Source organism: Oryzias latipes, chromosome 8, assembly GCF_053564925.1.
Source record: "Oryzias latipes strain Hd-rR chromosome 8, Olatipes_Hd-rR_3.1".
Taxonomy (NCBI): domain Eukaryota; kingdom Metazoa; phylum Chordata; class Actinopteri; order Beloniformes; family Adrianichthyidae; genus Oryzias; species Oryzias latipes.
The window spans coordinates 28556137-28582122 of NC_136244.1; the positions used below are offsets into that span (position 1 = coordinate 28556137).

Genomic DNA, 25986 nt, shown 5'->3' on the forward strand with positions numbered 1-25986 from the left:
GTTTCAGAGCAGTTTTGCTGAAAGAACCAAGGAGGCAAGTCCACCTGTGGTTTGCTGATCTTTCAAATCCCGCTGAGAGGTCTAGTTTCTGGTTTCTTCTTCATGTTTGAGTTGTTTAGGTTTTCATTTCAGCGGGGTTTTGTGGTTTTACCTGTGAAGGTGCCGCACTGAACTGGGTTTCTGTAGTAAGCTGACATGTTATTAGTGATGTGGTTCTGTGTGGGTGGGTTTGCTGCAGTTGAGTGATGGGGAGGGGACTCCAGAGGAAAATTTCCAAACTATAAAAAATTTTTGCTCGAAAACAGTGGCGCTTCACCTTAGGTTTCATTATTTCCACCACAAATCTTTATTTAAAGGAGCCGCTGACAGATCTGCTCTCCAGAACAACAACTGCCAGAAGAGGACCACCCTCCACAGCTTGGACCAGCAGAACCAGCACGAACAGCTATCCCTTCAGCACCGGGTTAGTGGAGGGTTTCTCTTGGGGTCCAGTTGTGTGGTCGCCGTTGAAGAGGACTTAAATGGGGTCAAATTTTCTGGCCCGTTTCTTAATTTTCTGTCATTTGGACTCAGAGTCCAACTGAAAGCTCAATCAGAACCTTGTAGAAACACATTTGGTACTGGGGCGATCCTATGGTTTTTGAATGAGAACTGAGGTGACCAGTTTTTCAAGCAGCTGTACGCTTGGTGTTGGTAGAAAGTTTCGGCTTGGTTCTGTCAATGCTGAGCTCGGCTGACCTGTCATGGCAGCAATGGGAGGGGGGGCTGCCAACTTCAGAGACGCTGCAGGTTTGAGTTTTGTTTTATGAAGGTTGTGGAATCTGTGATTAGAATGAATCAGTGTGTTCTCACTGTCAGGAGCGTGGTCCTGACTCAGATCTGAACCAGAGCAGGCTCCTGACTCAGATCTGAACCAGAGCAGGCTCCTGATTCAGATCTGACCCGGAGCGTGGTCCTGACTCAGATCTGACCCGGAGCGTGGTCCTGATTCTGATCTGAACCGAAGTGCTGTCCTGACTCAGATCTGACCCGGAGCGTGGTCCTGACTCAGATCTGACCCGGAGCGTGGTCCTGACTCAGATCTGACCCGGAGCGTGGTCCTGATTCTGATCTGAACCGAAGTGCGGTCCTGACTCAGATCTGACTTCTGAGCGTGGTCCTGATTCTGATCTGACCCGGAGCGTGGTCCTGACTCAGATCTGACCCGGAGCGTGGTCCTGACTCAGATCTGACCCGGAGCGTGGTCCTGATTCAGATCTGACCCGGAGCGTGGTCCTGATTCTGATCTGAACCGAAGTGCGGTCCTGACTCAGATCTGACCCGGAGCGTGGTCCTGATTCAGATCTGACCCGGAGCAGGCTCCTGATTCAGATCTGACCCGGAGCGTGGTCCTGACTCAGATCTGACCCGGAGCGTGGTCCTGATTCTGATCTTAACCGAAGTGCGGTCCTGACTCAGATCTGAACCGGAGCGCGGTCCTGATTCTGATCTGAACCGAAGTGCAGTCCTGACTCAGATCTGAACCGAAGTGCGGTCCTGATTCAGATCTGAACCGAAGTGCGGTCCTGACTCAGATCTGACCCGGAGCATGGTCCTGATTCAGATCTGAACCGAAGTGCAGTCCTGACTCAGATCTGAACCGAAGTGCGGTCCTGATTCAGATCTGAACCGAAGTGCAGTCCTGACTCAGATCTGAACCGAAGTGCGGTCCTGATTCAGATCTGAACCGAAGTGCGGTCCTGACTCAGATCTGACCCGGAGCATGGTCCTGATTCAGATCTGAACCGAAGTGCAGTCCTGACTCAGATCTGAACCGAAGTGCGGTCCTGATTCAGATCTGAACCGAAGTGCGGTCCTGACTCAGATCTGACCCGGAGCGCGGTCCTGATTCAGATCTGAACCGGAGCGTGGTCCTGATTCTGATCTGAACCGGAGCGCGGTCCTGATTCAGAACTGACCCGGAGCGTGATCCTGATTCAGATCTGACCCGGAGCGTGGTCCTGACTCAGATCTGACCCGGAGCGTGGTCCTGATTCAGATCTGACCCGGAGCGTGGTCCTGACTCAGATCTGAACCGGAGCGCGGTCCTGACTCAGATCTGAACAGAAGCATAGTTCTGACTCAGAGCTGAACATCAAGTTCTGTTTGGCCTCAGCAGTCAGCCTTTTCTCACCCACCAAAGCCCTCGTGCGGTTGCTGACAAAATCCTTGCCACTGCGCCTTCCTGCTTGCCGTAACAACAAATGGAACAAGGACTTTGACGTGGAGGAATTTTTAAAAACTCACAGACCTCCGTCTGCCTGTGATATAATTTCCAGTTCCGGAGGAAATAGACGACTTCTGAGATGACGAACCCGGTTTAGGCAAAGTTCTAGAGTCCTAGAGTCCAGAACCATTACTTGTGAGCATATGGATGCTTGCTCAGCAATGCTTTTAAATTCAGAGCAGATTTGAAATGAACATAAAGGGTTTTCGCTAGGGAGCATGCTCAGTGTGCACTGTAGAACATGTCTACTTGAATATGATGGGAGTCAGTGGAAGATGTGCAGAAAGAAAACCGTTTCCTCTTAGCAAACACAGATGCAAGTTCTTGGTCTCTGTTTATGCACAAACATCTGTATGAGCACAAAGAACTTTTGACTAAACTCACTTGAGCTCCTCGGGACCTGAACAGACCTGCATGACTCAGCTGGTCTTGGTTTAGGTCCAGGTTTCTGTTGCTGCGGTTTCATGACTTACTCAGACACATGGTTCTGTTGACTGATTGGATACTTTCTCCTACAGATCACCTGAGCTCTTCTGCGACTGACTGATCACCTCTATAAAAGACCCAACCAGCTGCACTGTGCTGAAGACATGAGATCCCCATCGCTGCTCCTCATCCTCCTGCAGCTCTGCTGCCTTCAGACGCTTCTGGTTTCCATACCAACCTGCAAACTGCCAGGAAAATGGGTGGAGACCACCGTTCACCTGCTGCACGACCTGGTAGGTTGCAAAACCCGACAGCTATGCAGACTCTGGGGAGTCAGATCCAAGACAATGGGGGCAGGTCTATGTGGTCTAGTAATGATAGACTTCTACCACAAGCAGGCGATACACACAAAATACACACACTGACACACTATACCGTCCATGTTCTAACCCTCCTGTTTTCCTGCAGGGAGAGCACTTTCCTGTCCGCTGCTATCCCATCAACAGTCAGGTGCGATTTCCTGACTCCGCCCTCTCTGATGCTTCTGCCAGTCAGGTAACCTTTTGACCTCTCATAGTTCTTAGATCCATCACGAGCAGGGTTTGATGGCAGGACTCTGAATGGCTCTTTATAGTGTCGCTGGACATTGTTGGTGGTGTACCAGTTTCTGCAAAGAGCAGAGGTGATGTTTGCAGAGTACGACTTACCTGAAGGAGAAGGCGGAGTCACATGGAACAACCAGAAGCTGGAGCATTACCTGAACCTTCAGTACCGGCTAGTAGACGAGCACCCCTGTGTAAGTAACAGAACCAGTCCTGACCCAAACACTGAGCTCCAGCTGTTAATCTGCTCACTCGTCTGCCCGTCCACAGCTGAATACCACGCGGGCCTCAGGGGTTTTATCGCCGTACTTCAGGAACCTGACCTCTGTGGTGGAGCAGCAGGTGTGTACAAATACACACACTCAGACAAAACATGATGAACCTACACACAACCACACACCTAAACACTATTACAAGCTCACTCACAATAAGACTGAGCAGTTGTCCAGTGTGGTGAAGGGCTTCCCTGAGGGTGATGGGAAACCGTAAAGTCTGAGTAACAGAAGGTTTTAGGCTGTTGAATTAACACAAGATAGAACGCCTCAACACTGTTGTCTGAAAAAGTATAAAGTCACAACTGAGTTTTGCAAAAATGTCATCGGTTAAAATGTTCTTGAAGCAGAAAGTGTTCTCTAATAACTAAGAGCATCTCTGTATTTACAGGACAGCGCCCCCTGTGGCTGGGAGGCACTTAGGAGAGATCTGCACTGGGTGCTGAAGTCCTCCCTGCGGCAACACCGAAAGTGTTTCAAATAACCACGAATGCAATGACCCGACCGCCTTCTGGTATTATCCAACCACGGCCACAGAGCCTTCCAGTGAGCCTCTGTTCCCTCTTACGGTTTATTAAAAGATATTTTAGCAAAGCTTCATGCTAACAAGAACTTGACCAAATGTTTATTTATTATTTATTTTTATTTATGATTTGTTATTTATTGTGAAAGAAGTGTTACTATTTATATAACTTATATTTGGTTAGTTATTTGTTTTTTATGTTTAGTTGAACTGAAAGAAAATAAAGCATCTTAAAACAGAGCTTGAAACGTACTCCACACTTTAAACAGCCACAAACTGTCAGTACACAAACAAACAACTACATACAATACAGGACCACCCAGAGCAAGACAGACAACAGAAATACAGACATACAGTTGAAGGTTGACTGCGGTGCAGTCTAACTTAACCCTTGTGCTATCCTATGACCCCCCCCCCCCCCCCCAACATTGACGTGTTCTCCCTACCATGACAAAGGTGGATAGAGGTGGAAAGATTTCATGTAATCCATGGACACCAGTGAAGATCACAAATCATTGAAGAAAAAAAATTCAGAGCACTGTCTAGTGGGTCTAGATGACCCAACTCCCAATGGTAAAGTGCCTAGGATAGCACAAGGGTTATTTAACATGGGTGTAGGTGGGTTACAAGAGGAGGGTGGTGAGGTCATTGATAGCAACAAAAATGTTGTATCTTAATACTGCATACAAGAAAAAACACCATCTACACACAGAAACAATCAAAAACACAGTACATGGGGTGGAATGGTGGGTATGATGAAGGAGGGGTGGGGGTGGAGGGGGAGTCTTGCATTACTCCAGAGGTGCATCAATAAGCACACTCATCCACAAAATGCCCTGGAGGGGATGGAGATGGTAGGAATGCTGAGCAGCAAGTGTTGTCTCCACACAACAGCTTCTTTTTACACTCTGTAGAAGTAAAGTCAAGTAAAGTCCACCATCCATTTTAGAAAAACATAAACACTCACCTGAGCACAGGTGTTAGCTCACCTATACACTAATAGTTTGTGTGATTGAATGAAATATTTCACACTAGTTGGTTTGAAGGCATAAGTATGCGTGTGTGAACACTATCTGTTTTGTGTACATGTTGACATGTGGACATTTTTGCAGTTAGCAGGTGTGTTGATAATATTTGAGTGTGTGTGTGGACAGGCCCCGCCCTTTGAGATTTGTACAACTTCTGAACTTCACCGTAATGATAAACACCCAGTAAACTTGTTGCTTTATGCTGCTTAATGGTCTTACCCCCCCCCTCCTATGATTACCCTCCTACCCCCCCCCCCCTCTCTAACATCCCTCTCTCTTCTTCCCTTCTTTCCTTTTCCGTCCGGTCCAACACCAAAGATTTTCAAACATGGTTGAAATTAATAAAGTTTGGCCTCAATTCCAAAAGGGGTTTATTCAGACATACCTTTGGTTTGTCTGAAGATTAATAACCCCTTTTGTTAAAGCAAAATATGTCCAACACAAGAGGCCCTCAGCTCTCATCTGTCTGCCCAGCTGTTGGACAGGACAAGTTAAAAAACAAAAAAGAAGTAAAGTCAAGTTAAAGTCTCATTAGCTGTCACAAAGTTTGTTCTCCACATTTGATCCATCCCCTGAGGGAGCAGTGATCTGCAAAAACAGCTGCGCCCAGGAACCATTTTGGTGGTTTAACCCCCCCAGTCCAACCACTTCATGCTTAGTGCCAAGCATTGAGGCATTTATCCAGTTTTTGGAGTCTTTGGTATGACTCAGCCTGGATTAGAACTCATGACCTTCCAGTCACAGCGCGGACACTCCACCCCAAGGCCACTTAGTTGGTGCTAATATGTTGTGATAGAGCGAAGGGCAGAACGTCAGCTCAGGGGAGACGTGTTGGATTTAGTTTCCTCTGCCACCAGCACCTGTTTGTCCTGCAGTCTTTCCGGGGAATCTTTATGGCCAGAATGTGGGCAGTTTGGACCAGTTTCCCCTCTGATTCGGGCAGGAAGTTACTTCAAGTCGACATCTATCTTTCACACAAGTTCAAGGGTCATGAACACCCCGCTCAAAGAGAAGCGTCAAAGGTTACTGAACTAACAGTTAATCCAAAATCATAAACCCTTTGACTGCCAAATGTATTTCCAGCTATGAAAAATAAATATTATTTTTTTGCTTTCAAGTAGATGCAAAATTCAGGTAATTTAGGAGTTGAAGTGGTTTGATGCATATTTGTATTAATAGGTGTCAAGGGGTTAAACAGTAAAGAGTCAAAAATCAGTCAAGAAACGGTTGGCCAAAAAAAACTTTGATTTTTTGGAGGAAAAAAGATTTTCAGTCATTCAAATTTGAAAATCTGAGTTGGACTCATTCTGTCATGGTGCCTCTGGCAGTCTCTCCTCCCCCCTCCCCTCTCTGCTCAGCCTTCCAGATTGGACCCAGCTGTCAGCACTCACGTCATCAGCCTGTCTGCCTACTTAAGTGGAACCTTCACCAGTATTCAACGCCAGTTCGTTGCTCCTCTGTGGACAGTTTTCCATGTGTTCCAACCTAGGTCCTACCTCCTTATGAGCCTGCTGAAAATCCTCAGTTATCTCCCACGTCTCCGAGCCACGCAACTCCTCTCAGCCGCTCCACCAGAGTTGCTACGCCGTTGAAAGACAACAACATCCAGACTTACCTGCTGATCCTCACCCGAACTGGGACAATAAATCATTTAATCCAGCTTGATCTGCTATATTCCTTCCGGGTTCCAGCAATTGGGTCTGCTCAGCCTTGCTGATCATGACATATTTGGTGCAATATTTTAAATCAGTCCAACAAACCAAAGTAGTTGAGTGATCTAACATTCCAGGAGTTGAGTCGCTAATTTGGAGTTCAGCTCAACTTTCCAAAGTTCTGCTTGCCTTTCTGCTTTTATTTTGAAATTAGGGAAATTTTGGAGTTGGCTTTGAAGCAATGTCAGCATTTATATACAGGATTGATCACAGCAAAATAGTAGCTAGTTGTGTTAAGTGTAGAAGAAATGTCGTGATATTCAGGAATAATTTTCTAACTGCTTCATTCCATTTCAGGACTGAGGAAAGTTCCACAGAAGATGGCAGATCACGACAGGGATTGTGGATTCAGAGTCACAGTGTAGCAGCAGGTATATACTGGCAAGAACCGGGACAAGAAACAACAAATGCTGACGCTGGACCAGTTTGTATTAAAGGCTGTTCATTTGTCTCACGAGCCAGAAAAATCTCCTGGAAAAGTAAGTCACAGGGACCTGTGGTTTGGTTTTCTGTGTATTGTGTGAGTGTTATGGCTGCTAGTGATTTGCTTCATCCCCTGCTGTCATTCTGCTCACTGGGCAGGTGGGGCCAATGATATTATTCAGCACCTGCCAGGTAATCAAGACAGTGGAGGCCTCTACAGACAGGCAGGAGCGGTTGAGTTTGAGGAGCCATTTGAGAGTGTAGCTTGAAGTTGTTATTGGTTTTTGGAGGAGAACCAGAATGTTGAGAATATAGATCATTATTTCTTTTATGTATTTTTATTTTCTAGTAAGGATAACCTCCCACTCCGACTCAAACTTCTACTCAGTAGGTGGTGGACTTGCACGTTGATGTTGGTGCCTCCCGCCATTTAAACTACAAGTAGAGGCAGGCAGCAGAACAGGAGCCTGAGGAGCAGGTGCGCTTGAGTTGGAGCTGTGCTGGTTTGTTTCTTTTTTTTCCCCTCTTTTTCCTCAGCAGTCTTATGCTGATGGGTTTAGTTATTTCAATTTGAGGTTGGACCTTGATTTGAGGGCTTTGATTCATTTGAATAGTTAGATTTTGTTAGACAGCCTTAGCAGGGAGCTGCTGACTCTGATGGTCGACGTGGCTGGTTCAGCTGTCTCCCTGACTTTTTTGTTAGGCCAAGGTTCCAATCCCTTTACTTTTGTCTGCTTTTAAAATAGCACACAAATGTATTTTTGCTTTACCGGACACAGTTTCTTGCTTTATCTTCAATAAGCTGTGGTCCTCTTCCTCCTGGTTTCCATTTGTCATGTTATGGCCCCTTGGTTGTGTTTCCCCTAGACTTGAGACAGGTGTGCCTGTCGGGCCGTAACAGCGAGCTAACTGATCAGTAACATCAATCCCGCAAAGCAAACTCTGGGCATACAGTGGAGTAAATAAATATTTGAACCCCTGAGAAAATTAATGTTAATTTTTGGTACAGTGGCCTTTGTTTCTCCAAAGGTTAAAGGTTTCCTGTAGTTTTTCACCAGGTTTGCAAAAACTGCAGGAGGGATTTTGGTCCATTCCTCCACACAGATCTCCTCTAAATCAGTCAGATTTCTGGGCTATCATTGAGAAACACGGAGTTTAAGCTCCCTTTTAACGGTTTTCTATTGGGTTGAGGTCTGGAGACTGGCTAGGCCCCTCCAGAACCATGATGTGGTTCTCTTGGCTGTGTTCTTCGGGTCATTGTCATGTTGGCAGACTCAGCCATGACCCTTCTTCAATGCTCTAATTGACGGAAGGAGGTTGGTTCCTAAAATCTTGTAATACACAACCCTTGTCATCCTCTCCTGTATACTGTGCAGTTGTCCTGTCCCATTAGCAGAACCCCCCCCCCCCCCCATAGCCTGACGCTACCACCCCCATGCTTCACAGTATGGATGGTGTTCTTGGGATTGTACTCATCATTCTTCTTCCTCCAAACACTGGCAATGAAATTCAGACCAAAAGGTTCGACTTTGGTCTCATCTGACCACAGGAATTTCTCCCATGATCCTCTGGATCATCCAAATGGTTTTTGACAAACTTTAGACAGACCTGGACATGTGCTGGTTTAAGCAGGGGAACCTTCTGTGCCATGCATGATTTCAAACCATCATGTCTTAGAGGATTACCAACTGTAACCATGGAAACAGTGGTCCCGGCTCTTTTCAGGTCATTGACCAGCTCCGCTTATGTAGTTTTGGGTTGGGTCCTTACCTTTCTTTGGATCAATGAGACCCCACCAGGTGAGAGCTTGGATGGAGGCCCAGTGTAAGAATTGCTCCAACAATGGATCTTTTCTTAACCAAGCTGCTTGGCAGCTGCCCTGTAGCCCTGTCACGCCTTGTGGAGGTCTACAACTTGGTCTCTGGTGTCTTTGGACAGCTCTTTGGTCTTCTGCATGTTAGTAGTTGGAGTCTTACTGATTGCATAGGCTGGACAGGTGTCTTTATGCATCTAACGACACATCATTTAACTCTTTAAATTGTTTTTCTCTAGATCCTGTTTTAAAATGAACTGAGGTTCTCTTCCCTATTTGTGTGCTTTTGTTTATCTGTACATCAGTTTAGTGTCTTGGTTGTTAAGTGTTCTAAAAATTAAGATTTATTGGATCATATCTTTCATTTTGGTTTACAGTTCAAACATTAAACATGCTTCAGTCTCTTAAGGACACTGAACAAGAGAGGAAGAAGACAAAGTCTGGCACTGGACATCCTTACGTGTTGGAGACACGTCTTCACATCGTGCATCCAGCTAACTGCTTTAGCATTCCTCCTTGGGCTGATCTACGCTTTAATCATTCAATATCCAAAAGATTTGACACACATTTGAAACAGAAAATTTATTGTTAAGACCACTCAGAACAATTTAAGTACATCAGGTAGCTTTTGTGTACATTAAACCATTTCAATGAAAAAAAAATGATGTGATGCAAAGCATTAATGTCAAAGCTGTCATGGTGGCCTGTCAGACTCCTGCCCCTCCAGCTCTGCTGCTCATCACTCTCAGCTGTGACCACTCTACTCTTCAGACACCTGCTACTTAAGGAGACCCAGCTTCATCTTTCTTCGCCAGTCTGTTAACCTTGATGGTGCTTAGTCTCCTGAAGCTCACTACGCCTGGCCCCTTGTCTCGTCCTGAGTTAACCTTGTCTGTTATCTGCCCTTCAGGTTTTCACCTCATGCCAAGAGTGTCACCTGAATCTTACCACCTCGAGCAGCAGAAGCCACAGCCTTCCTGTGCTGAAGCCACCTGTGAATGTGAGCCACAGTCTCTGTGCTCCTCTAGATCTCCAGCCACGCCACGCATTAAGCCACAGCTCTCCTCAAGATATCCAGTCACGCCACGCACCAAGAACTCAAGCCACAAACTCTGTTTGGTCCCTCGCTCTTGGAGTTCCACACGTCTGGTACCAGAGCCTTCAATCAAGAGCCGCAGCCACGTTACCCACAGTCTCGCCAGGAACCAACAAGAACTTTATTTAACATATTACTTACCTCTCACCTACCTGTCTCTGCCTCTGTGTTTCAGCATCTGGGTCCGTCCCGCGTTCTGGTCATGACAGAACGGACTGGCCAGAATCCCGACCCAGCTGACCCGGAAGGACTTTGCCTGGCGTCAATCAGCAGGGCATCATGCTAAAATGTCAAGCTGATGCACTAACCCAAATGGCCTCCACCCAGCAGGATTTGTTTCGAAGCCTGGACAGTATGACACAAACTTTGTTAGAATTAACCGGACAACATTCCAGTCCCACAGTTTCTACGCCATTTCCGCCTCCCGGCAGCCTGACTACCGCCGCCTCATCCCCGGAAAACTTCCGGCTACAACCTGAGCCATTTCACGGCGACGTGGAGGCGTGTAGTGGGTTTTTGTTACAATGTCAGCTCCTGTTCCAACAGTCTCCACGTTTCTATCTCGCAGATTACAGTAATATTATGTTGATAGGCAACTCCCTCAGGAGTAAAGCGCTCCAGTGGGCTCAAGCCTTTCTGGCGGTTAACCCCATATTGCAGCTCCCCTTCGAAAGATTCATTGGTGAGTTCCGACTCGTTTTTGACCAGCCCAAAAAGCAGGAAGAAGCCACCAGACGATTGTTAAGCCTCAAGCAAGGTAATCGATCTGTCTGCGACCATGTCATTGACTAACACATCCTAGCCGTGGAAGCGGGGTGGACGGACCCCGCGCTCAGAGGTATTTTTTTACCAATCATTAAATGACCACATCAAAGATCACCTGTGCACCCAGCCAGAAGCTAGATCTTTTGAAGATTTAGTCACTGCTGTACTACGATCAGATACTCGTCTCCGTGAACGTAAACTTGAACGCACGTCTCAGCCTCGTATCCTGTCTCCTGCTAGTCTGTCTCATTCCACTGCTCATCCTACGGAGCTCCCCGCGGCCACATCTCGCAAATCACCTGAAGAGCCCATGCAGATTGGCCTCTCTAAGCTGTCAGCCGAAGAACGTCAGAAGCGTGGGGAAGAAGGCTTATGCTTCTACTGCGGTAATCACAGTCACCAGGTCTCCCAATGTAAACTTCGTTTAAACCCCCCGCTAGACGGCAGGCCGCGGGCGGGTAAGTCTGTCGTTTCTCCTCCCACAAACTTTTGTCGCATTCCTGTCAAGCTATGTTTTGATTCCCGTGTCACGGAGGCTCAGGCTTTAATTGACTCTGGAGCCGAACAAAGCCTCATTGACTTAGGCCTTGTAAAATCTCTCTCGCTACCTACCGAACCCTTAGACACCCCCGTTAAAGCTGCTGGCTTGGGGGGGGGTCAGCCCCTCTCAGTCATCAATCACCGCACCGGTCCCATCCAGCTTATTTCATCCGGTAATCATCATGAAATCATGCAATTCTTTATTACTCACTCTCCTCATAATCCTATAGTTTTGGGTTGTTCATGGTTTAAACTCCATAACCCCCAGTTTGATTGGGTTTACCAACGAGTTAATTCTTGGAGTGCGTACTGTATGGCTAACTGTCTTCAGTCTGCCATCCCCGATTTAGCTCCTGTTAACTCTTCCCTCGCTGAATCTATTGATCTCACTAAGGTTCCCTCTTGCTATCATGAATTTAAAGCTGTCTTCAGTAAATGCAAAGCTAATGCTCTACCTCCCCACCGGCCTTATGACTGCGCCATCGAGCTCCTACAAGGGGCTACTTTGCAAAGGGGCATCTATTTAATTTATCTGGTCCCAAAAAGGCCGCTATGGAGTCCTACATCCATGAGGCGCTTTCATCCGGCCACATTCGTCCTTCTTCTTCTCCTGTTGGTGCAGGGTTTTTCTTCGTGGAGAAAAAAGATGAAACCCTGCGTCCTTGTATTGATTAGCGCAAACTTAATTCTATCTTTATCAAAGACAAATACTCACTTCCCCTCATAAGCTCTGTTTTTGATTCAGTTCAAGGCGCTCAGATTTTTTCTAAAATTGACCTTCGCAATGCCTATCATTTAGTCCGTCTTAAGGAAGGGGATGAATGGAAAACCACGTTCAATACTCCCCTCAGCCACTACGAGTACCTGGTCATGCCCTTTGGCCTCACCAACGCCCCCGCGGTTTTTCAAAGACTCGTGAATCAAATCAGAGTCAAAAACAACACCCAGGTTTCTGACTGTTTCTAAATGACTTAATGAAAGTTCCTTTAGCTTCAGAAACTGTTTCTCTCTCTTGGCCTCAGGACCGATAACTAAAATTTCATTTTTTTCCTGGTTGAGCTGCAGAAAATTATTTGCCATCCATAATTTCACATCTAAAATACAGTTAAAAAGTGCTTCTATTGGTCTTGTGTCATCGGGAGACATAGCTATGTACAGCTGGGTATCATCAGCATAGCTATGAAAGCTAATGTTGTGGCTCCTGATGACATTCCCCAGAGGAAGCATGTAAATGTTAAAAAGCAAGGGGCCAAGGATGGAACCTTGAGGCACACCACAATTAATTTCATGGACCCCAGAAAAGTGTGTGTCCATGCTTACCATAAAGCTTCTCTCCATGAGATACGATTCGAACCACTTGAGAACAGTCCCTGAAAGGCCAAGACTTTTAAGTCTGTTTACAAGGATCAGGTGATCAACAGTATCAAAAGCTGCGCTTGGATCTAGTAGAACTAGTACTGAGATCTGACCTGAATCCAAGGCACATCTGACATCATTGACGAATGACATGCTCCGAGATTTTATTAATCGTTCGTCTTCGTCTACCTCGATATCTTGATTTTTTTCCCGTGACACACGAAAACCACGCGCGCCAGGTTTTGACCAGGTTACTTGAGAACCAGCTGTTTGTGAAGGCAGAGAAATGTCAATTTCACGCCTCCTCTGTCCAGTTCCTTGGTTACATTCTCGAGGCTTGTCGCATCCGTCCCGACCCCGCTAAAATCAAAGCTGTCTCCCAGTGGGAGCCCCCAGTCACTCGTAAAAAATTATAGCAATTCCTGGGTTTCGCCAACTTCTACAGAATATTCATCAGGAATTACAGCAGCATTGCCTCACCTCTTACTCAGTTAACTTCCATCTCCAAGCCCTTTCAATAGAACCCTGATGCTCAAGTCGCCTTTGACACCCTCAAGTCCCTGTTCATCTCGGCACCCATCCTCACTCAACCCGACCCGGCCAGACAGTTCATAGTAGAGGTCGATGCTTCTGACACTGGGGTCGGAACTGTCCTTTCCCAGAAAGAAAGAGCCACTAACAAACCCTCTGCCTTTATAGTATGGACCGACCATAAGAACCTGGCCTACTTACGTTCAGCCAAGCATTTAAATTCACGTCAAGCTCGATGGTGTTTATTTTTTTGACAGATTTAACTTCACTATTACTTACAGGCCGGGCAGCCGCAACACCAAACCCGATGCCCTCTCACGCCAATTCAGTCCCGATGATTCCATGAGCTCCAATACTATCATTCCCTCTACCTGCATAGTGGGCAGTTTAACCTGGGACATCGAAAACCGGGTCATTAATGCTCAGCGGTAAGAACCCAACCCAACTCCTGTCCTAACGGTGTCCTCTTCGTCCCCACTTCACTCAGGTCCGACGTTCTATCCTGGGGCCACAGTTCTCGGGTCGCCTGCCATGGCGGCGTTTTTAGGACCCTCAATCTCCTCTGGAAGAGGTTTTACTGGCCCAAAATGGACAAGGATGTGCGTGAGTATGTCGCCACTTGTACCACATGCGCTAGATCTAAGTCCTCCAGTTCACCCCCTGCTGGCCTGCTCCATCCTCTGCCGACTCCGCATAGACCCTGGTCGCACATTGCCGTGGACTTTGTTACTGGGCTACCCACGTCCCAAGGCCACGCTGTTATTCTTACGGTCATTGATCGCTTCTCCAAAGCCGCTCAGTTCATCCCTTTGCCCCAGTTACCTTCAGCCACAGAGACAGCCGACCTCCTAGTAAACCATGTTTTTCGCCATCATGGAATTCCAGCAGACAGTGTTTCAGACAGGGGCCCTCAATTCATTTCTCATGTTTGGATGGCGTTCTGTATTGCGTTGGGGGCTACAGTCAGTTTATCCTCCGGCTATCACCCCCAATCCAACGGCCAGGCAGAGCGTGCAAATCAAGAGTTGGAGGTGGCTCTACGCTGTCTGGCCGCCCAGAATCCGGCTGATTGGGCTACGCACTTAGTTTGGATCGAGTATGCCCACAACTCCCACACTTCATCTGCTACCGGGGTGTCTCCCTTCGAAGCATCGTTGGGCTGTTCCCCCCCCTCTGTTACCCTCTCAGAAGCCAGGTTCATCGGTCCGTATGTCATCGACCGCATCCTCAATCCCTCCTGTGTCCGTCTTCGTCTCCCCCGCTGCCCTTAAGGTACACCCCACGTTCCACGTCTCGCACATCAAACCCTTTTTGGACAGCCCTTTGTGCCCGCCTTCCACTTCCCCACCACCCGCCCGTATCATTGATGGGGCTCCGGCGTTCACTGCCTCCCGCATCCTGGATATCCGTCGCCGTGGCCACTAGTGGATTGGGAAGGGTACGCTCCTGAGGAACGCTCCTGTGTCTCCTGTTCCCTCATTCTCGACCCTTCCCTCATCACGACTTCTTCCGTGCCCACCCGGATCGTCGGCCAGGAGGCGGTCCAGGCCGACTGAAACTTCAGAATTGACAAAGCAATTCTGAAACTTCAGAATTGACAAGGCATTTTGGATAAGAGGTGATACGTCTTCAATTTTAAAAACTAAGTCCAGATGACAACCTTTAAACCTACAACTATTATGGAATCAACCTGGATGAATGAGAGTCTTCATAGACAGACTGCTTCCAAAGTATTAATATAAACGCCACTTTAACAGCCTGGTGGGAATTTCTTAAGGTGTCAAAATGCTCACTTTTACCGTGCAAAATGACACCCATCTGGAACAAACCAAACATCATAATAAACCAAAAAATGAGACACTTCCCAGCTTGGCAAGCTGGGGATGTAACACTACTAGATCATTTAATTAATGATAGAAGATTTGTAACACCCCATGAACTTCAAGACAAACATGGATTAAATAACAACTTTGGATTATCAGCAACTTAAATCTGTAATAACTAAAACGTTTAAATACAAAGATGACTTTAAAGCTACCAAAACTAGTTTTGATTCTGTTTGCCTGCCGCCTGCCACGACTCTCGCCTGGATCCTGTTGTTGACTCCTGCCTGCCTGACCCTGATTTCGCTTTGTGGACTTTTAGCTGCTCTAATAAACCTGCTGCAATTCGAACCAGCCGTCTGCCTTTTTTTGTGACTGAGTCAACTGAATACAATGCTGCTGAGGCTCCACCATCCTCGTCGGGCCAGTAGGGTAAACGTCCCCCCGTTTGATAACCAACGGGATCTCCACCTTCTGCACGACTTGCCTGCAGCCAGATACCCAGGTATGGCCAGCACACAATCCTTAACTCTTTCTGGTGGCCCACACTGCAGGTAGATGTAAACTAGTACGTAACCCAATGTCTAAGTCTCCTCGACAGCTTCCGGCTGGCATCCATCATCCACTGCCCATCCCACGGCGTGTTTGTGGATGTTTCAAGTGCCTCTGATTAATATTGTGGTGGACTTATTATCCGATCTACCCCGTTCAAAAGGTAACACCACCATCGTACCGTCATAGATCAATTTTTAAAATCATGCCCGCTGATCCCTTTACCCAAGCTGTCTGTCGGACGGTTTGGTGCCTCGGAAACCCCGGCTGTCTGTGATAGGAGCCCTGCACCGGCCCCTGGATCTGCGCTCCAGCCAGTCCTCGTCTTGGGAAATTCCATTGTCTGGCACGTCAGCATTAAGAGGTGCCACGCACACCCCATCCCAGGAGCATCAGACAAGGACGTCTACCACCAGATCACCAGAACACCCCTCTGCTTCAACCATCATAATCCATGCAGCTACCAAGGACATTAAGTTCCAGCAGTCTGAGACTTTGGAAACATACTTCTTCCACCTCATCCAACACATCCAGCAGTTAAACTTATAATGCAGCATATCTTGATCAATACCTGCACCTCGTTACAGAGACAAAACATTTTCTCGAGAATCTGTCAGCTCCACATCTGGTTAAAAAGCTCATGCCACTCCTTAAACATCCAGTACATTGACAATTTCACCACATTTTATAATAGACCAAACCTTTTCAAACCAGACGGGTTACATCCAAACCATACAGATTCTCATCTCAGGATGAACACAGAACTAACCTCCACTCCTGCACTGCTCCTTCCAGCTGACGGTTGGACCAAAGCACACACATTCCCTCTATATCTACATCCTTTATTCCATTACACATCGCATCCAGGTATCGTAAACATCCACATTTAACGTCACACATTCCTTCTGTTGGATGCCTGCAGCCTGTACACATAGCATCAAATACAGAAACAAAATGAACGGCAAAATCATCATTGGATTCACCTGCTACACTGAACAAGGCTGTTTTAAAAATCAGATCTCTTTCAGACAAGTATTTTTATAATTATTGATCTGATTGTTTACCATGATTTGAACTGTTTGTTTTTAACTGAACCTGGTTTGGTACTGATGATCCAGATACTCTCTCTGAGGCTTCTTCAACTATTTTTTTTATTTTTTATTTTCTGTAAGAGAGGCGGTCAATTGCTCAAGATATCAAAACTTAAACCCTCATTTTAACTGATCATTCTTCATTTGAGCATCATTCATTCCACCTCTTAACAGTGACTGTTTATAGTTGAGTTCTGACAAAAATACCAGCTAAATTGAGTTTATATTGAGTTTTTAATCTCTCATTCTCCTTAAGCATAATAAGATTTTAATAACTGGAGATTTTAATCTTCATGTTGACAACCTGGATGATCCTTTTGCCTCTGAGTTTTAAAAAGATTTTTAAAATCTTTTAAATAGTATGGATTTTACCCAGCATGTGGCACAGCCTACTCACAACAGAGGACACACCCGGGACTTGGTTATCACCTCCGGCCTGTCTGCTGGTGTGTGATTCTGTTGTTGACTTTGCTGTGTCAGACCATTATTGTGTTTTTTAAGGTGACTGGTTTGATCCAGCATGAGGCCTCAGTGAGATCTGTGACAAAACTATATAGAACTCCTGAATTGGCTGAAAATGTCATTTTAAAACAAACTCTTGCTCAGATTTGACCTCCGTCCTGCGAGTGTCTGATCATTATAAGACAGCCTGAAGTCTGCCATTGATTCAACAACTAAAAACAAAAATACTGAATTCAAAGACGCCTTGGAGAAACGGTGCTATTTTAACTCTGAATAGAATGTGAAGAACAGCAGAGAGAAAATATAGAATACAAATTTAACAGTCGACTGACTTTTGTAAGGATCAGGTACAAATCTACAACCATGTTGTTAAACAGGTAAGGACACTTTATGTTTCAAAACTCCTCACAGACAACAAACACAAGGCCCGTTTTCTTTTCAAGACGTTTTTTTTTTTTTTTTTTTTTTTTATTAAACTAAGATTTTGATCAATCCCTCATGCCTCGTTCACAAACGGCATGTGAGGACTTTGCAGACCACTTCAGCAGAAAAGTCAATGCTATTAGATGTATCTTCAACAGGTACATAACAGTAGTCTTAGCAGGTCAGTGGCATTGTCTTTAAACACTGGTGGATTTGGAGAAGGCGTTCGACCGCATCCCTCCGTGGTATCCTGTGGAGGGTGCTCTGGGAGTATGGGATCCAGGGAGCCTTGCTGAGGACTGTCTGAATTTATTTATCTATCTATTTATTTTTAATATACTATCCTTCCTGACCTTGTCTCCTGTAAATGCAGCATGAAGTCCTCAGTCCTTGGAGACCAGTGGAGTGCAGAAGCCTCAGCCGAGCTGGGGAGGAAACTGTTAAGGTGACATGCGGTCAATGACAAACTCTCAACTTAACTGCTGCCAATGTTTCTGTTGTTGCTGCAGCAGCTTCATCACCAACATTCTTGCTGTGTCATCAAGTAGCTTTGACTTGTCAGTGCTTGTTAGTGAGGTCAGGTTAATCAGCCGTCTTGCTGTGAGGTCTCCGCCTTACCTGTTGAAGGTATGCCTGTCTGGAGACAAAGGATCTGGTTCAATCATATCAATCAAAGGCATAGTTGGCATTCATCTAAGAGATATTCACTGTTAAACTGAAATGTGAGTTAGTGGTCAATTATGGTACCAAGCTATCAGAATCTATTGTCATTGTGCAGTGCACAACAAAATAATTTCCAGCAGCTCTTTTCAATAAATACCTGTACAGGTGAGAATGACTGTACTGCCAAATAGGAATGATTATTGCATAAAAATGTAAAGTGCAGTCAGAGCACGTCACAGTGTATTGGCAGGGGTTAGTGGGTTATGATAAATCTGTTGGTAAATGTTAAATGGCGTATACTTATACAGCGCTTTGTACCCTCTTTCGAAGGCCCAAAGCGCTTCACAGTCAGTCTCAATCTTTACGATCATCGGTCGACCACCCTGAGGTCTTGCTGTCAGAAAGTACAGGACCCAGAGGATCAGGTGAGTGTTACCGTCCATTGGAAGCAGTTCATGTCCCATGAGGTGTGTTTGCAGACCTGTGGCTTGCAGACTTGGGCCCTTCCAGGTGACTTCAGGAGGCGCCCACAGATCTGGTCTGTTTCAGTCCGGGTGCTTTGTGAGGTTTTGTTACCTTCAAGACGGATGATTGTTTTAATTCACGACCCCCCTTCAGGCTGTGTGTTTGGTCACAGGAGTGCAGTTGGTAAGAAGGAAGGAAGTGTTTTTTGTTTTTTTTTAACCTTCACCTGTGCAGAAAAACAAAAAGAAAATATTTTAACCAAACTGGAAAACTAAAAACAACTCTAATATTAGAACAGTGTTTTCAACTTTTTGGAGCCAAGGTACACTTTCTCCTTGACAAAAATCCTGCGGCACACCAGCATCCAAAAATTAAAAAAGAGAAACTCTATAGTCTGTATTGATGTCCAGCCCCTCCATGATCTCACATGCATTTTTGTTATAATTGTGGCAGAAAAAGCTGGAAGTTGCAGCTGTTTTCTCTAAAAGATTAAATAAAATTTGACTTAGTTTTCAGTAATAATTTTCAACTAAATTATTTGAAATTTTACCTTGGAAGTTGTTTTTCCCTCCAGTTTATTAACATGCAATTTTATGTAACCTCACAAAAAACAAATATATTCTTTTGAAATAGTGATTTATTTTTTTATATTTATTTCAAAGTCAACTGTAACTTCTGAATGATATGATTACATTATGCTTGACAACATTTACACAAAAAACTAAACTAATAATTATATTTATGTTTTCTGTAGCTCCACAAAAAGTGAACATGTTGAAGTTTTATTAGTTTTTCTTTTGTCTTTTCTTTTGTCAGAACTTTTATTTCTTTTTAGATGATTAAATTGTGTCAATTTAGTGTAATTGCTTTCTAACTGAAACACTTTTCTAATAACGTCTGGATTATTTTAGATGTTAAACTTAAGAAGAAGTAATAATGATAATAATAATAATAATAATAATAATAGCTTTTTAAATTACACCACATTTTCCCTGTTCATGTTTTTTATTTTTATTTTATATTATTCTTAGTTTTTTTCCCCCTGTCAGTTGTTATGGTAACGGACAAATTTCCCACGTCTGGGATCAATTAAGTATTTCTGATTCTGATTAATTGTGTTTGTGCTTCACCTTCATCCTGTTCCTTGAATGTTGTTCTTACTTCTTCCTAAGTTTAACATTAAAATAATCCAGACGTTATTAGAAAAGTGTTTCAGTTAGAAAGATGACTTGAACCAAACTCTGGGATGTTTGGCTGTTAAGAAACACAAACCTTGAAGGAGAACTAAACTGTTGACCTCTGACCTCTGATTTCATCAAGAAGATTTAAAAACTGTTGGATGTGTGTTCCTTGTGGTTTAGGACGTTTAACGGGAAAGACTCATTGTAGCGCAGAGACGCTGTCACTTTAACCCAATGCATCATGGGAGATGTAGTGATGGCAGACAGTCTCTCTTCTCTGATCTTCATGGTTTTGTTCTCTTGTTCCACGGTCTGACACCGGATTCTGTGGTAAGCTACACCGCTAAAGACGAGCTTTAGCTGGTATTTCTGTTGGAACTGAGAGACTTAAGGAGCTAAATCGGAACAAGGAAGTTAAGACTTTAAACATTTCTGATTGGTCAGACTGATAACATGTGATTAAGCCTTCAAGAATGATTGGTGGAGAGAGATAAAGGGGAGGGACTTTTCTGAAAACAGAGCTGAAGCTGCGGCTAAATCGTGGTACGTCATTCTTTTAAAAGTGTCTTTAATAGAATCAAATAAACAACAAAGAAAAAATTATTTCATAATCTTTCATATTCCTAACTACTCAGTGTTTTATCAGGATGTTTGGATGAACACAGAGCTGATATCCTGGAGATTCAATTCAATTCAATTCAGTTTTATTTGTATAGCCCAAATTCACAACAGTCGTCTCGACGGGCTTCGTATCAGTAATTGAAAAAGTAAAACATAAAATCAAAAGGATCATGAAAACATAGAATTCAGTAGGAGAATATTAAAATGAACTAACAAACTGACTAAACTAAACTTGCATTCCTGCCCTTAGACCCCCCTTCTATAAGGAAAAACTCCTTAAAAAAAAACGGATTCCGGAAAAAACGAAGAAACCTCAGGGGTGAAGGAGGGATCCTCCCCCAGGACGGACAGGCAATTTACCAGAACTCTTAGAGAAGAATTAACTTATCTAAATCTACAACTACATATATAAAGTCCAGCAGACGAGCTTCATCCAGATGGAGTTGGGGGGACAGTCGGGGGTGCGAGTCGAGCCTGAGACAGGATCCACAGCCAGGTGTAGGAGCAGGAGCAGAGACGAGGTACTCGGTCAGGAACTGGAGCACGGATGAACCAACTGGAGTCTGGAAGCACTCCCACTCCCCAGGAGGGGAAAGAGGGACAATACATGAATCACTGCACCAAACAGAGGCATGGAGAACTAAATGATGAATAATGATCAAGAATAGAGGAGAGGAAGGGTAGAAGTAGAAGAGAAAAGAGGACAGAACCCCAGAGCACCATAGTTACCCCAGCTTCAACTTCTAGCAGCCTTTAAAACTAATAGTTATTGTTATTAAGTTTAATTTAAACACATTAACATTAAGTTAAATAATCTCTGAATACTAACTAGTCTGAGAATTTTCCCTCAATGGTGATTGTTTATAGTGTGTAATTTCCCACGGTGCACCTGACCGTGGGAAACCCGGCACACCTGTTGAAAAATACTGTATTAGACAATAAAGAATACTGGGAAGGGGGGGGGGGTATGGAAGCTATCCATCTGTCTTACATGACAGTTCATCAGGGAGTCAGGGAAGGGGGCAATTTGGGGGTTAGGCCAACTTGACAAAGGCTCCTCCCTCCTTGGTTGTGCCCCCACCCTCTCTTGGTATTAATCGTACATTAAACATGTCAGGTGCTTTGACAGCTAACAAACAGGAAGTGTCCTCAGAGTTCAAAGGTTCTGAAGTAAAGAAGTCAGTAGTCCCGTTTACATGGGCAAAAGTAATCGGAAAGAACGCCTAATCGGAAAGAAAATGCGTCATGTAAACGCGCCGTTCGGAATACTGTGCCCCTCTCTTTCACCCCTCACGAGGGAGATGCGGGGGGGATGCATGTCCACTGATGTCTGGACCCGGCACCCGAGCTCTGCGTTCGGGCTCCGGTGCCAGTGGACCGAGTGAACATCTCCGAGCAGAGCAGCCGGATTTATTATTGTGTTTGAGGGGAGGGTGCTTTGTTACGTTGAAAGTTGTGCCCAGACAAAATAAAGGCTGATGTTATTCCCAGACATTTACGTGCAGCCAAGCTGCAGATTGCCGTGTTTTCTCGCATGGTCCTGGATTTTGTGTCCATCAAAAGGCCAATGTTGTTAGCGTGTGTTAGCCTGTCCTAACACTGGGTTCTTCTTCCAGCTCAGTTCTTCCACAAAAAAAGCACTGACCACGCGGATAAAATATAAATTGATGAGCGAACAGGCACTTCATAATATTCATAACATTAATAAAAGCCCATTCGGAAGATCGCCTCTTTTACCGAGCTGCTGCATAAATATTTGACAGCAAAGGTTTGTTTACAATGGGACACATTTTCCTTCCGTAGTGCCCATGCCCAAATGATTCATTCCGATCGAAAGTGTGACCCATGTGAACGTTTCTACTGATCGGAAAAAGGTTTTCTGATCCCATGTGCACGGGTGACCCGATCAAGATATTCTGCCCATGTAACTGCGGCTAGTGCTGCCTCACCCCTTTGGGGGGGTGGGGGGGTATCGCACGGAAATGTTGAGACAAAAGGAGAATATTCCGGATCATCATGTTTGTCAGAACCTCAGCCGATGCAGAGGTCCACGTCCTGAACTCTTAAGCCTCTGAAACGTTCCGCTGGTTTAGGCCTGAAACAGCATCCGAAGTCTGACAGACACTGTCTGATCCAAAAGACTGAGCTGTTTTTCCTGCTGCCAAACCAACGAGTCCCAACAGGCTCAAGAGAGCCTAATTGGGATTATGACTCAGAGCTGAGCAGCTGAGGACACACCTGTGCAGTTATTCAGGGAGTTTATTGTCACAAACAAGCAACATGCAGCTCTTTGGTTGTTAAAAAGAGAACTGAAGAGGTGACTGAAGCTGCCCACTCTTGACCAAACAAATACAATCTTTGGCTGTCAGTATATCCATTTTGGACTTTTCACACTCATGGAAGCTCCAAGCTGCAGCAGGTCTGGGTTAGGGCGAAGCGCTGAGCCACACATCCAACTCTCATAATGGCCCAATCATGCTCAAAGAGTAATCTCATGATCAGTAGCAGCAGTAGTCTTTCACCATCATGGCTGCACCAAACCAAGGAAGAAGAATCATTTAAACGTGTTTGGAAACAGGTTTACCCCTGCACTGTGGCTGTTTTGTCAGGCATGGTCATGTTGTGTTAAACAACAAAGCTGCAGTACTCTAACAGTACAGTATTAACCCCAACGCTAATTGCAGGAATGTTACAACCATTTTTTTCCACAAATATTCACAATAGAATCACAAAAAAATGTTTTGTTGCTGCCTTCATTCCAAAAGCCGATTCTGTCCAGCGCTCCACACAGTGACACATCACACGCTCAATTCCCAGCAATGGTCTTTCTAATGTTGCCCACTGGAGTGCAGCACTTGCATTTCTATCTGCCCCTGTTCTGCTGCTCTGTCACCATGGGCAAGAGAATGTGACCCCCCCCCCTCCTCTGGGAAACACATCGACTCCACCATGAAGTCTGAGCTTCTTAAATTGTTCTTTTCCGACCATCTCAATGTTCTCTCCAAACCTCTCCAAGACTCCCTCATTAATGACATTAAGTTCTTTGATTGGTTGATGTGAAGACGGTTTCTCTCTTAATCAGTGGCGGTTCTACCCTGAATTACTCCCCGGGCGAGACCCTCCTCTGGCGCCCCCCCCCCCCCCCCCCCCCCCCCCAATAGAGTCACTTTGTCCATTTATTGTAACTGAAAATACAGTTAGGAAATATTTAATAAACACAAATAATCTGAAATAAATATTATAAGCTACAAATCACACAAATAATACACTAGAATAAATGTGACTGCAGCACTAAGAACAGAAAACACTAACTAAACCTAACCTTTGTGGCCTTCCTGATGCAAGCTTGTCAATAACGTCATCATATGAAATCTGCTCCCACCCTGAATGATTGATACTAACAACAGCAGGTTAGTGAGTTGCTCCTGAGACATTGGTGATCTCAGGTATGACTTGATCAACTGGAGTTTTGAAAAGCTAGCAGCAGCAGCAGCAGAAGCAGCAGCAGCAGCAGCAGCAGCAGCATGCTACCATCACAGCTTATTTAACATTATGAACTAATATACAACAATAAAACACAACAAAAACTTCGTGTTACAGCAGAGCAGACAGACACACGAATCATAACTAATGTTACAAGTTAAGACAGAGCAAACATTTAAGAAGAAAATCTTAAAAATGACGTTATTTAAAATATTTGGGCCTACTTCAGTTTTGGTCATGATAGACCAAACAAGAGATTTTTCCTCTGCAACGTTGTTGTTGTAGGGCAGGTAGCATTCGAATTTAGAAAACGTGCATCTAGCTATGCGATAATAACCTTTTCTTTGTCTCTTTTCTCCTCTTCTTCTCTTTTCTTTCTAAATTGGGCACCAGCTTTGACCTTTTTTCTCCATATTTCAGATGTTTTTGCATTTAGCATAAATGTCCTGACATAGGTATCAAGTCTGTCGACTAAACCAACTGTCATCTAAGTGAAGAATTTTTTTTGTTTTCCCATTTTTTATTTGGGCATTTCACACAAAAATAACCAAAAAAGCATGATTTTTTTATACCTTTTTTATACCCGCAGCCCCCCCCCGTTCGTCAAACATTTACAGCAGGAGCGCGTGCAGCTGCACCCAGGGGCGCCAATTCGCTACATGGCGGCGCAATTTTTATTTTTATTTTTTCATCAAGCACTGAGCCGCGGCCCGCGACCGTTGCCCTCCCTGGAAGAAGATCCAGCCAGGTTTGCGCATGCGTTTTGCGCTCCGTGCTCACCTCTCAGCCTGCATCCTTCACCCCGCGCCCCCTCCCTTTTCCTTCTTCACCCCGCGCCCCCTCCCTTCTCCTTCTCACACACATTTGCGTCTACTTCTCAAAGACAGGAGAGAGCGCAGCTGCGGGGCGGGGGCGCCGCCAGGTTTCAGGCTGTTACAAACTCTGTGATATAAGTAAACCAATAGTGGTGCATAAAGTATTTTACAAGAGCTGAGCCGCTGGCGCCGCCCCTCCGTCATTTTTCCGCCCCGGGCGATCGCCCGTATGGCCCGTGCCTAAAACCGCTACTGCTCTTAATGACTAAAACGTCATTCTATAGTTTTGCCTCAAGTGGCCTTTCTAAAAAGATGTGCATCAGGGCTGTGACAGGGGTAAACGAGGAGAACTAGTTCTGTAAATCTTCATCACAATTCTTGAAGGTGAAACAAAAACATGGGTTAAACCATTTCTGCTCTATGCTTTGAACGACCCTCTTTAAAATACGGTGGCCGACAGGGCTCACACTACATACAAAAGAAACAACACAACGGCATTACCCGAAACACAACAACATAACCACGGCAACAGCATAAAGCGCAGCAGAAAGGAGCAAGGAGCTCACTAAGGTATGTAGGGGCAGTTCCATGGACGCATTGGTAGGTGAGGAGACAGAGTTTGTAGTGAATTCTGAAATGAATGGGTAACCAGTGAAGTGACTGAAGAACAGGAGTGATGTGGTCAGTTAGTGATGCGGTCAGTTTTGCGTCTCCTTGTCGGGACCCTAGCAGCGCAATTCTGGATGTGCTGGAGCTTTTCCAGGCTCCTGCCAGGAATTCCAACAAGGAGAGCATTGCAGTAATCAAGTCTGGAGGAGATAAATGCATGGATCAGTTTTTCTGCATCAGACTGGGTGAGTGAGAGGCGGAGCTTTGCAATATTTTTGACATGGAAAAAAGTCACTTTGGAGAGGTGACGTATGTGATGATCAAATGTTAGATTAGAGTCAATTTTGACACCAAGATTGATCAAAGGTGAAGAGAGTGGAATGTTGTGACCAGAAACCAGAATGCTATTGATGGAGGATGTTTTGATCTGGTGAGGGGTACCGAT

At 45.1% G+C, this 25986-nt stretch overlaps 1 protein-coding gene across 1 annotated transcript; it reads left to right on the forward strand.

The window, feature by feature from the left end:
* On the forward strand, nucleotides 1–4802 carry ifnphi2 (interferon phi 2). Its single transcript, XM_078951013.1, has 6 exons — nucleotides 1–463; nucleotides 2785–2985; nucleotides 3161–3247; nucleotides 3327–3488; nucleotides 3565–3636; nucleotides 3958–4802. The coding sequence occupies exons 2-6, from the start codon at nucleotides 2857–2859 to the stop codon at nucleotides 4048–4050; spliced, it is 543 nt and encodes a 180-aa protein (XP_078807139.1). The 5' UTR covers nucleotides 1–463; nucleotides 2785–2856; the 3' UTR covers nucleotides 4051–4802.
* The last annotated feature ends 21184 nt before the right edge of the window (nucleotides 4803–25986 follow it).

Bases quoted from the DNA above. Each gene is read 5' to 3' on its own strand.
- ifnphi2 (XM_078951013.1), top strand. From the start codon at position 2,857: ATGAGATCCCCATCGCTGCTCCTCATCCTCCTGCAGCTCTGCTGCCTT. The intron at 2,986-3,160 runs GTAGGTTGCAAA...GTTTTCCTGCAG, and splicing joins TTCACCTGCTGCACGACCTG to GGAGAGCACTTTCCTGTCCG. The intron at 3,489-3,564 runs GTAAGTAACAGA...GCCCGTCCACAG, and splicing joins TAGTAGACGAGCACCCCTGT to CTGAATACCACGCGGGCCTC.